General features: G+C 40.5%; 1 protein-coding gene across 22 annotated transcripts in view; it reads left to right on the top strand.

Moving 5' to 3' along the window:
• Positions 1 to 12,879, top strand: part of FNBP1 (formin binding protein 1) — a 169,831-nt gene that overhangs the window by 122,986 nt on the left and 33,966 nt on the right. For 13 of the 22 annotated variants that reach the window (XM_075905365.2, XM_075905380.2, XM_075905364.2 and 10 more), the window contains 2 exons: positions 4,325 to 4,522; positions 5,926 to 6,108. In XM_075905365.2, coding sequence (XP_075761480.1) covers positions 4,325 to 4,522; positions 5,926 to 6,108 — 381 coding nt within the window. Of the gene's footprint in view, positions 1 to 4,324; positions 4,523 to 5,925; positions 6,109 to 6,416; positions 6,420 to 12,879 lie in introns of all 22 variants that reach the window. The other 9 variants (XM_075905368.2, XM_075905373.2, XM_075905372.2 and 6 more) reach the window with 3 other exon arrangements.

Below are 12,879 nucleotides of genomic sequence, written 5' to 3'. Positions count from 1 at the left end.
CTGTAACTAAAGGAACTCAAGCCAATAATCAAAACCTGTTCTTGCAGAAAAAGAGCAACCCTGCTGTAAGTCAGACTGAGCTTTGTAACCAGTGCAGAAGTTAGAAAGGCGTTCCTAGGTGCTAGGGGCTTTCGCCTTCTTTTCATCACAAACAGTAGTATAGTATTGCCAACTCCAAGTATAGTACTCAAAAATCATGAGACTGTTAAAAATAATAAATATGTCGGGTTATTTTTATTTGGCTTTTGGGGCTTGAATCTTTTGGGTGCCATTAAGCCATGTTTTCTAGCTTTCTACATAACCAGGGTGGCTAGAAAGTTGGTGGTGATGAAAGCTGAGATTCTCATGTAATAACATGACTCCAGTAATTGGAGCTTTAACAAAAATACCAAATATATTGAGACTCATGAAAAAAGTCAAAGGAGTGGACAACACTGCCTTGCGTGCCCAAGTATCTCAAATTAACTCTAGCTGGGATAATGTAAGGATCTTTAAGATTTTAATGTTTGTCCTTTTTGGCATTAAAAAGTTAAGAGGCTGATAGCAATGTGATTACTAGTGCAATTTTAGGAGTATTAAATACTTTGTACTTCTTTGGTGAACTTCAACTGAGGATCTTCTTGTACAGTACCTAATTCAGTACATTTATCATTACAAATACCACTCTAGAGAAATAATACTGTTCCATACAGTAACTATGAAGTCTACAATTCATGGTGCTACAATTGTGCTGTGTGTAAATACGAAGGTTGTCACCCACAATTGCATTATATTTATTTTGCTGGAAAATGGCAGGTGAATCCATAGGAAGCACCATGGTTGTGGTTGCATGATGTGTAAAACTGCTTGTAATATGCCTTTGATCTTCAGAAGTCTGCACATGCCTTACATGACTTGAGCAAGCCCCCAGAGGGAGTTGTGTGAGGGTGGGGATTGGCAGTCTTACCATTCTATTCATACTCCATTAGATCCCATCTGTTCCTCTGGTATGTGCATACCTATACAATAGTGTTTCTCAAAGTTGTCCGCGAAACCACTTTCAGAAAGCTGCTTAACTGGCTGCGCCGGTGTGTCTATTTACTGGCACCACAGCCATAGAGCCTCACAGCTCCCATTGACTCTGGTTCACCGTTTGCAGCCAAGGGGACCGCAGCCAGTTAGCAGCGTCTCAAAATGGTTTTACGGACGACTTTGAGGAAACACTACAATACAGTGACAGTAATGGTGCTCAAATGTTTCTTTCAGTACATCTAAGCCAGGTCTATACTTACCATACTGGAGATCAATCTTTTGGCATTCGATTTAGTAGGTCTAGGAAGGACCTGCTAAATAGAACATTGAAGGTGCCACCGGTTAACGCTGGTACCCCTTGATTCACGAGCAGTAAGGGAAGTTGACGAGAGTATTTGAGCCCGTCGATTTCCTATTATGGATACGGTGCCAAGCTTGTGCCGACTCCAGTTCCGTTATTTACATAGCTGTAGTTGCATGCCTTAAGCCGACCTTTTGAGTTTAGTATAGATCTGGCCTAAGGTGCTACTTTCTGCATAAAAAATGCCACATCCCTCTCCTTTCCTGATGACTGAGAAGTATTAAAATGAAGAGCTGTGATGGGCTAGAATTGCCAAAGTGGAGACATTAAAAATACGTTTCTATCCACATTTGTATTTAGGAAACCACAGTTACAGAAAGGCTAAGTCACTCACCACGTGGATTCTATCTGGATAATAGAGATGCTGCTTTATAGTAAAATAAATGTATACACATTCCTTTTCTTGCCATCAACTAATGGATTTTCAGAGACTATGTTCAAGAGACATAGGAGCTCAAGCAGAATTAAACATTCTTGTCTACATGTCTGTTCTCAAGCATTGAAATACATGTTGGGATCTCTCCTTGTGAGACTTCTGGAAAACCATTTTTTTCCACTTCATTATTCTCTGTTAAGGACTACCAGGATATATTGGACATATTTAATATTCATTACATACCAAATTTAATATTTATTACATACATTCACTACTGCCAAAAGATTGTCTCTTGTCCAACTCCAAAACTGCCAGGATTTCAGTCTTAATTTATTCTGCCACCTTCTCAGCATGTAGAAGCCCTTCTAAAATCAATGGGGAGTTGCATGGATTTAGCAAGGAATAGAATTTGTGTCTGTAATTTCTAATAAACTTACTAGGAGCATGCTACTTTCCCCATTCCTTTTTGTAGTAACTCTAGTAAAGCAGAGGTCATTATTGCAAGGGTAAACCACAGTGGCTGTTAAGTGAACCAGTGTGAAATTTGCTTCTGGAGGCTCTGGCAGTAGATAGGATTAATTTATTATGGACTTCTGAGATCCTGTTATGACATTCTCTCTGTCTGATACACAGAAGGAGCTGGTTATTTTTAGCTCCATTGTAATGGTAGGATGTTTTGACAATATGGAAGAAACATTATATAATTAAAGGAGAAGAAATGAAAGGTTCAGACAGATGGAATAAAGCATGAGAATATAATGTAACCTGATTTTTTAAATTTCTTGCCATCCCCCCAGCTCTTGCTTTTATTCTTATAATTAATGAGCTTTGGAATTAGGCAAGTTTTTTATGTCAAGCTAAGTGAAACTAATAAATAAAAAGGGAGTGAGCTACATTAACTCCTCTAAGGTTTATGGAGACGATTGAATACCTAATAGATTTATGAGTACATATCTCATTAGCTTTCAATGGGACCTTTCCTTCTAAAGCACTTAGATGATATTGAAAATTTTGTTTTTTTGCTTTTGCTTAATTCAGGTTGAATATATGCATATCCTCCTATGTCTCTTCCATATGAGCCCTCTAGAGATTATTGTGTGATTTCTTTGATGACCAGAGAGAGAGAAAATATCCATATAGGATGAAATTAAGAGCGTCCTCCTAGAAAAGCCTATATATAGGAAAGAAGTTAGGAGAAAATTATTATTCTTTCATTTTTTTCTGTGTTTACAGATTTGACACATGTAGGGGAGGCTCATCATGGAACACTTTTAAAAAATATGGTGAAGGGGCTCAACCAAAGTTTGTTTCCATTGCACAGGGGCTCAATAGTTTGCACATGCTAGATTTTATTTATGATGTAGGAGCAGATTTCAGAATATCTTAGCTTCCATTTAGGTGCCAAAATAAGTAGCCAGTGGATGTCTAGCACAGGATGCTGAGTACTCTTGCACATATGGCCAGATTTGTGACTGTTGAGAGAATTCTGAAAATCTGCCCCCATGTGCATTATTGCAAATAAGTCCTTTGAAAATCACAGCCAGTGTGTTTGAAAAGGCACTAGATTAAAATGCATTTATGTAATTGCTATGAATGGCACATTAACAATTAGAGGATTTGCATCTGAAACTTTGCTGCAGTTGTACATCTAATTCATAAGAATCTTATGTATCATTACTGTTTTGGTTAATTATTATTTGATAATATATAGATAAAATAATTGTAAGCAATATGTGGCCTGTTTGTGAATGAGGTAATTGTATTCAGAAATGCAATATGGACAGAAGAGCTCACTGCTTTTCACAACAGAAGAAACTAATTAGTATTTATGTTTTTGTTCTCCTAAAGACAGCAGCATTTATCAGACCTTTTAATATCTGGCTTGCAATTGGAAGCATATTGGTTCTGTAATGGAAGATTTTTACTGCACAAGATTTGTTGTGGATACCCATTAGTGAACCTGAGTGCATGCAAAAGGTGTTATGAGTCACCTAATGCAAGCAGGACATTCAAGCACTGGAGTCTTAATATTTTTAAGGGAAATAAACATGAATACCAACAAGTACTTTTCATCTGTTGACCTCAAAAACTTCATAAAGGTGATTAAGCATAATTTTGCAACAGGGAAAGTGAGGCACGGCAAAGTGACTTGTCCAAGCTGCCCAGTGAGAGATCTGAGAAAAGAACTGAGATCTCTTGATTCCCATTTCATTGCAATTTTCAGTAAACCCTGTTTCCTCTTTGATTTCAGATTTAATTTGGTGCTAGTGCTTCAAACTTCATTTCTTTAGCTGGTACTTAGTCCTTTGGCCACTTAAAAAAATATTGGTGGTTAAAGCAATTGTTCTTAATAACCTTTGTAAACTGCACTCAGATTTTTACATGGGAGTGATGGAGTTAGTGCTAAGAAACCCATTAACAATTAGGGTGGTTTTGTTATGCTAATTGTTTAGTCACATGCTTCACTGTGACTAGGAGACATTTTCCTCCACTATTCTTACACTGTTCAGTTTGCAAACGCTTTTTTCATTGGCTTGCAACTTATTTACAAATAGTTTGTATTTGTGCTGTTTCAGGATTCACAACTGGTAATAGAAGCATTTAAATCAGGATTTGAACCACCAGGAGATATTGACTTTGAAGACTTCACTCAGCCAATGAAACGCACTGTCTCGGAAACCAGCCTTTCAAATTCCAGAGGTGATGGAAAATCTGAGCCCAAGTTTGGTGGCAAATCCAAGGGCAAATTGTGGCCATTCATCAAGAAAAATAAGGTACTGACTTTCAGACTTCATCGTCAGTGTCAGTATGTTTGTAGCCTTTAATGGCTTTCTTGTTTTGTAATCCTGGCAATTAATTTAAGACTAAAAGAAACAAACTTTAGTTTCAGAAAACTAAAAATTGATGTCCTATTATGGTGTTTTGTTATAGTCTTTTTTGTTATATTTTACTTGTAAGATATTTTTATTTCTATATTTCTTAAATTGTGTTGTTCTTTGTTTACTTATGTTTTTAATTGTCTTTGCCATGGTCCATTTCTGTTTCTAATTCAGATTGGGAATTGTGTGCATTTACACAGTGCTGTGCATGCTAACTAACTAACATTGGTACTTTTGGGCAGCTTCTCTCCAGTGTCATTATTCTGATACTTCTAAAACTTTCCTTAGCTTTTTATTTTGCATGACCATTTCAGTCTGTACTGTGGGTACTGCAGTTGGGGAAGCTGGGGGTGGGGAATGGTGGTACCCCATCCTTTTGTAGCACATCTAACTGAGCCTTTACAGTGCAGCTGATTTTTTTAACTCATATTATCATTTATATCCATTAAACTCGTCTCTCCATTGTCATATTTTACACTGTGATGCATGGCAACATTTATCTGGGATTATTGGTCTGTATCAGGATGACAAGAAAAATTCTGCTTTCAGTTACACCAGTGTAAAACCAGAGAACTCCGCTGAGTTAACCTCATTTTCTGTTGCCCTTCTCCTTCCCTAGCCATTTACAGGAATTGCAAAGTGAGAGCAGAACACTAATGAATCAGAATGGTGTATTCGCTCTGAGCTGATGTAAATGATCACACAAAATGCAGGGCAAGGGAAGATTGACTCCTCTGATGTTTACACTCATATAACAGCAGAATCTGGCCTAATACCTCTCTTGTAAATTTGTAGCTTCATTTTTTTTTAAATAAGTGTGGTGTGCATAGAGAAAGATAACTTGAAAGCAGGAAGAATGAAACGTTGTTTTCCAGATAATAGGAATGCTACTGGGCACTAAGGTACCTTCTTAATTTGATCCATGTAAATTCAGGTATTTGAAAGATATATACATATGCATTATTCTGACCAGCCCACAGAACTAGCACAGAGTAACGTATGGGAATATAGTTTGCATGTAAGAATCTGCATGAGCTTTCTGTCGAATTATTCCATGTTACCTTTCCATTGCATTACTTACTAAAACTCCCATTTTTATCACATTCTTCTTTTAACACAAATCTTGAACGCTGTTTTCCTTCCCTCTTTTTTGAACCATGGCTTTAAATATTTAATTATTTGTTTCAATTACTTTCCTGAATTTTGAATATTGTTTTTGATGCTTATTTCGTTTTGTGTTTTTTTTATCTTTTTATTTTGGTTTTTTATTCTATCACTTCTCCATCTCTTATACGTAGCTTATGTCCCTTTTAACATCCCCCCATCAGCCCCCTCCTCCTCCCCCTGCCTCTGCCTCACCCTCTGCTGTTCCCAACGGCCCCCAGTCTCCCAAGCAGCAAAAGGAACCCCTCTCCCATCGCTTCAACGAGTTCATGACCTCCAAACCCAAAATCCACTGCTTCAGGAGCCTAAAGCGTGGGGTAAGTTCTCCTCTAGATACCTCTTGCTGTCTGTCTTTCTTCGCTTTTATTGCACGTTCTGTTACGTAAAATCTTGTTTTGTGAATGAAGCCATTGTGTTTTACCATAACATACAGACACACCCAAAAAATCCAGTGCAATGAAGTTATCTGTAGTCAATACCCCCACAACGAAACCACAAAAACAGAGTCCTGTTTGAAATGACAGATTTCTCTTTTGACAGAGGGTTGTTTTCCTTTTCCAAAAGGTAGTGGGGGAGATGTAATATTAAATCTCTCTTCACAGAGAGACAAAAATATGTACCTTAGCAAGTTAGCATTAAGACATGTAGAAGTTAAGTGAGAGTTTGTCCATGATCCAATGATCCTGTGGAAAAATTGGGGAAGAACACAGTTCTCCTGACTTTTACTCTGTTGGACCATGCTCCTCCTCCCTCCCTCACCCCACCAGATACTGGAGCATGAAGAATTGTATCCCAGCATTTCTAAATATGTCTTTTCTGGATGTTTCCCATTGAACCAGCAGGTTCTGTTGGATTCTGGACTGACTTTCACTCCCCATAACTATGAGAGAGGATGTACACAATTTAGATTCCGTGCAGTGTGTAAGAACTTTATATCGCTACACCAGTGTTTCTCAAAGTGGACTGTGGCCACAGTTTATGTAAAGGTGGCTCCCCTTGGCTGTAAACAGCGAACCTGAGCCAATGGGAGATGCGAGGCGCTGAGGCTACGAAGCCTTTATATAAACAAACTAGAGTGTCTGGTTTGCAATTTTCTCAAAGTGGGCTTGTAGGCCTGTGGCCAACTGTGAGAAACACTGCTCTATAGGACTGTAATAGTGTAGTCAGTTAAATGATTAAGCGATGAGCTAATGCTTATCGGTTAACACTATCTACTACACGCAATCTTGCCCCCCCCAGCAGCCCTGCATATAAAGTATTTTGGAAGCCAGTGCAGTGGCACCTACTCCTGCTGCAGCTCTGCATTTAAAGAACTTGAGAGTCGGTGCATAAGCATCGCAGCAGGGGTAGGTTCCAGACCCAGCACAAACCAGGACTGAGCCAGCGTGCTTGCATACCAGATCTCAAGCTCGTTTAAATGCAGAGCTGCTTATCGGTTAATTTTGTGCCCGACAAAATTTTTGTCAGCTACACGCTGACCCAATTGCATGCTTCCTAACATCCCTACTGTCTACACCCACGGGGGCTAAGGACAAAAATAAAATCTCTTTGATGTTGCATTGTGCTGCTGCTGCTTTGCACTGTGCTACCAGTGCAGAGAGGCCCTTAAGCAGTTGCCATTGCCATGGGAGTTTCATCCTACTGGTAGGTCAATCCTTCAGCGACCCAGAACTGATGTTGCAGGTCCTGTCTTTCCTTCCCCCTTGCTGATAGCAGCATAATGAAAATGACTAGGTCTTCCCTTCAGCCAAGTAATCCCTGCCTGACTTATTGGCCTTTTGGTATCATTGGCAGCATGCATACATTAGAAACCTTGGACTCTGGCTCTCTAACTTATTCCAGGCAGTCAACCCAACTTGCAGAAAGCCACTGTCGCACTGCCCTGTCCTGAGAAGAGCACAGTGCAACTCGGCCAAAGCCACGAACCTAGGTTAACTTATATTTGTGCACACAGATGCTGATGTTTATAGGGCTATATACACATAAGAACCTAGTTACATATCTGGAGAGAGAGAAACAGAACTAGGCAGTAAACTGTAGAGAAATGGGCATAATAAAACAACAGGCCTGATTCTGTGTCTGTAATCTTACCTGTGCTTTCAGTGGACTACTTACAGGAAACCGAGTCTGTATTTGTAAACTGATGTTTGGGGCATTTATATTGAGCTAAATATTAATCGCATTAGAAGTCTTTGTAAAGCTTCTGTAAATTTTCAAATGTCACATTCAAGGCAGACTATTTTTTTCTTTGAAAATGAAGACTTGTCTGTTATTCTACCATGCTATTGTGTTGTGCCATCAGTTTTTAAGCATGCTAAGAAGTAGATAGCACAGTCTAACCCTTAGTTCTTAGGTAATTTTGTAGGGATTATTTTCCTTTCTAATAGAACATTATAGAAAGCAACTATAACTGTTAGCTTGCTTTACAAAAACTAAAAACTGACTCAGTAAGGAGGAAACAGCATATAAAGGGCCAAATTCTGCTCTCCACAGGAAATCCCATTGGTAGTTTGATCCAGAAGATGATGAGCAGTAAAATTGGGGATGATCTGTATAGAGACCTTCAATATCATATAATTACAAAGAAGTGTTTGGAGAACTTCAGTGCAACCCACATCCTAATCACTGCATCTGGTCACAAAGAGTAAATAATTTTTTAAAAAATCTTTCAAATAGCATATAAAAAAACCTATATAATGCTCTGTTTGGTAGTTGTCATCTTGACAAATTTACAGTTCAGTGTAGTACTAAAAATCCATTTCCCCATCAAAAGACCACTGGAAATCTGAAAGTTTCAAAATTTGTCAGAAAATAAATTCTATAAATGTAGCCACACATGAGAGAAGTTCTGTAATTTTACACAAACATTTTTCCTAATGACTTCTCAGGGAGAAGCTTGTTCCTTCAGTTCTACATTGGAAACTTTATTTGTAGCGTGTCTCTAAGAGAGCTGAATAGTAATAGAGAGGTAGCGGTATTAGTCTGATCTTGCTAAAACAAAAGGAAAAACTTTGTAGCACTTTAAAGACTAACAAGCTCATCACCTATTAAACCATCTTGTTAGTCTTGAAAGTGCTACATAGTTTATCCTTCTAAGAGAGCTGGGATTCTGATAGGCTTGCTCATGTTGAGTAGCTACTTCCTCCAAGATTTTAGCTCAAGAGATTTAAATGGGACTACTCGTAGAGTGAGCAAGAATATAACAGTCTGGCTTTGTGAAAGCAACAGAGTAGTTCACTAAACAGTGTTCCAAACCGATGTTAGGTGTTTTTAGCTTGTAAAAATGTCTTTTTTTTTACACCACACAAAAGCCCAATGAGCACTTCACAAATGTATATTTCCAATGTACATATTCCTATTTAGTAAATATTTCGCTGTCTAAGCAATTATGACAAATTACTTTAAACATTTTGTTCATGAAATGTCATTATACACTATGACAGTGCTAGGAGAGCATCTATTCAAACTTTAATGCCCCTCAGCCAAATTCACTCATCTTTGCATGTGTATATATATCTGCCAAACTGAAGTTTCCAATTTATGCATCTGACAAAGTGGGTTGCAGCCCACAAAAGCTTATGTCCAAATAAACATGTTAGTATTTAAGGTGCCACGGGACTCCTCATTTTTGCTGAATCAGACTAACATGGCTACCACTCTGTAGCTTTCTTTTGGTTCACCCTAATTGTCCACTGATGCATTCATTTAAAAAAAATTTTTTTTTGCTAAAGCAGGTGGATTGGGAGCCACTGGCCCACAGAAAAATCAATTGGGAGCCACACAAGTGAGAGGCAAACCTTCACTGACGTAGTCACCAACTGAGAAGGAGAAAGACTCTCCCCATATTCCCCTCGCACACCTGAACATAGGGGCCCAGGCTAGTAGATTTTGTGTGCTCCAGCCCCACAGAGAGCTGGCTCCAGCCCCACAGAGAGCTGGCAAGGGGCTGGAGTGCCAGTGTGGGCTCCCCAATGTTGGGGGAGTGAGCCCCGACCCTTGGGGGCTGGATCCAGGCAAGGCAGGGGCTGAATCTGGCTCTCGGGCCTTAGGTTCTCCACCCCTGTTCTGAAGCCGTGCTAAATCTTTGGCTATTCTGTATTTCACTTCCTTTTGTCATTGGCTATTTGGATGTCTGTACGTAAATAGATGTTTTTCCCTGTCTGCTTCAGTGATAGCACAAGACAACATTCAGAACATTTTATATTCTCCTGTGGGGCGAATTCAGATCACTTTCTCCATGTACAAGTGCTGCGCGAAAGAGGCAGTTAATGTGGCAGGCTGCTCTAGTTCATAAAGTCCATGTCCTATTGACCTTTGGTGGGCAATAATTTTTGATGGGAGACCACTTCAGGAATTTGATAAGTAGTCGAGGGCTGCACTCTTCCATTATATTAATGGAAGAGGTCTGGGATGGAGATTGGGTGCAGAAGGGAATATGGGGTAAGGGATTGGGGTGTGGGATCTGGGAGGGAGTTTGGGTGAAGGAGGGGATTGTGACCTGAGGCAACGGACTGGGGTGCAGGAGGTGGTGTAGGGTCTTAGAGGGGAATGTGACCTAGGGTAGGGGTGCAGAGGTTTGGGTTGTGATCTGGGATAGGAGATTAGGGTGCAGAGTCTGGGAGGGGTATGGCTGCAGGAGAGGATTCTGACCTGGGGGAGGGAGAGCAGGGTTGGGGAGGGGGTTATGACCTGGGGCAGAAGTGCAGGAGGGGTGTAGTCTCTGGGAAGAGGCTGTGATCTGGGGTAGGGGTCCAGGGTCTGGGAGGGGATTGTGACCTAGAGCAGGAGTGCAGGAGGGGTGTAGGATCTGGGAGCAGATTGTAACCTGGGTCAGTACTGCAGCGGGTGGTGGGGTAGGATCTGGGATGGGGTTGTGACCTGGGGCCAGGAGTGCAGGAGGGTGCAGGGATTTGGGTTGTGACCAGAGACAGCAGATTGGGATGCAAGGTCTGGGAGGAGTTATGATCTGAGGAGAGGTGTTGGAGGGGATGCTGTGTCTGGGAAGGTGTATGGAAGCTGGGGTAGGAGTGCAGAAGGTTTGGGTTACATGGGGTAGGGGTGCAGAAGGGGTTCAGAGAGTTGGAGGAGGGAGGGGCTGGGGTGCCAGAAGCAGGCTCTGGCTGGGAGACCTTACCTGGGTGGCTCCCAGCCAGCAGCCCAGCAGGTTCCTTAGCCAGGGTCCCTGTCTTCCATGCTCCTGTATGTGTTCAGAGGAGCTGCAGGAGCCATGTTTGCTGCTGCGAGCCAAGAGTGAGGGAGGAGGGGAACTTCACATGCAAACAGGCAGCTGCTATTGGCCAGAAACTGGCCAATGGAAGCTACTAGGGTGCGGACAGCCTGAGAAGCCTTTTGCCCCTTCTCCCAAGCTCTCAGCATTCAGGGACACACACATGGCCCACAGCCAGCTTCACTACGTGCTGGACGGGGCAGGCAGGGAGCTGGCTGAGGCTCTCGAGAACTGGATTTGGTGGCGTGGCGGGCCGAATCCAGCCCGCAGATCATAGTTTGCTCAGCCTTGCTCTAGCCTATCATCATGCAGAAGGTCAAGACTAGACAATCATAATAGTCCCTTCTGACCAGAAAATCCTATTAGCCTGTAATAGTTATATAAAAGGAGTATGGCTGGCATGTTTTAGTGTAGATATGTTTTAACCCAACCCCTCATAGAATACTAGGACTGAAAGGGACCTCGAGAGGTCATCGAGTCCAGTCCCCATGTTTAGTGCAAGTTGATTGTAACCCTGGCAAAAATATCTACATGAGGCCGCAGCTGTGTCAAGTATGCACGTGGTTTAACATTGCTTTTACGGTATTGATATATTATAAGATATTCTTGTCCTGCCCTCCTCACGCTGCTCCAAATCAAACAGGATCTGAATTTGGCACATGAGGACAACTCCTGATGTTACACATATTGGACTGTGGTATTACTTAAGAAATTTAGCAGTTGGTGGTTGGGAGAAACTGCCTTTATTGAAGTAAGCTTTTATTAATGAATAGATGTGTTGATGAAAAGCCACAGGTGGAAAAGAATCACAGGAACCCCATAGGACAGTGCAATTTAGTGCTTAATTGGCAAAGCAAAAGTGTTCAGCTGACCAAAATGTTTCATTAGAGATTGATGTTGTCTATACACTCCTTCCTTGTGCTCAGGGTTTATGCCCATCCTAGTCAAATAGCTTGTAATAAAGAGATTGTCATTGCAGATACCTAGATATTATTGTAGATTTTTTTCAATTGGTCTAATCAATAGAAACCAGACTCTTCCAGCTTTACTCATACTGACTTCTCTTGGTCCCTTAGAATCTAATCCAACTCTCATTAAAATCAATGGAAAATATCACCCTTAATTTCAGTGGGAGTCATTGCATAGTAAGAGATTACACAAGTTGAGCAAGTTTGGTAGACTCTGGAGCTAAACAGCTTAGGTCAACAGATTCAAAATTGCACATGGTGTGAAATTCCCATGGTAAATTGGCATTTTGCTATCCAAAAATAAATGAATGAGTAAAAACCACACAATTACTACATTAATCCCAGGAACCCAGAATGGATTTGTCTATTTAGTAAATTCTAGTGATTTCCATGTGCTATTTTTATTTAATACAAGATATTACGCTGCTCAGGGTTGGGGAGGAATAATTCCTGAATTTAAAAAAGAAAGAGCCAAAAGTTCTGACAAATATTCAAAGAAATTATGAGAGGCACTTATCCTACATTCATTCATACATTGTTTTGAATTAGGTCTCCAAACTGATGATTCTTGCATCTTTCTCCTTGGAAAGAGGTAGAAGTCCATTCAATAATCAAGACTTTAGCTTAGTCCACAGGGTTTTAGTCAACATCAATATGAGTGGCTGAATCCTGGTCAGTAGTTTAAAAAAATAGTTATAGTAGTTGCAAGTGTCTGCATCCTGCTAGTTTCTGTGGGTTTTTTAAATAATAATGTCCTATTTTCCACAAAGTTTCTCTCTCCCTTTTTGCTCTGAAAGACCCACATAAACAAAAAAACCTGAGACACAGTAAAGGGGACATAGCGAGAGTCATGAGTACAAGGCACTATAATCAAATTAGAAATGGAGAAATAA

The sequence above is a fragment of the Pelodiscus sinensis genome, chromosome 23, assembly GCF_052426305.1.
Source record: "Pelodiscus sinensis isolate ZL-2025 chromosome 23, ASM5242630v1, whole genome shotgun sequence".
Taxonomy (NCBI): domain Eukaryota; kingdom Metazoa; phylum Chordata; order Testudines; family Trionychidae; genus Pelodiscus; species Pelodiscus sinensis.
Note: the sequence above shows the minus strand (reverse complement) of the source record. Positions and strands in the feature narration are given on the sequence as shown.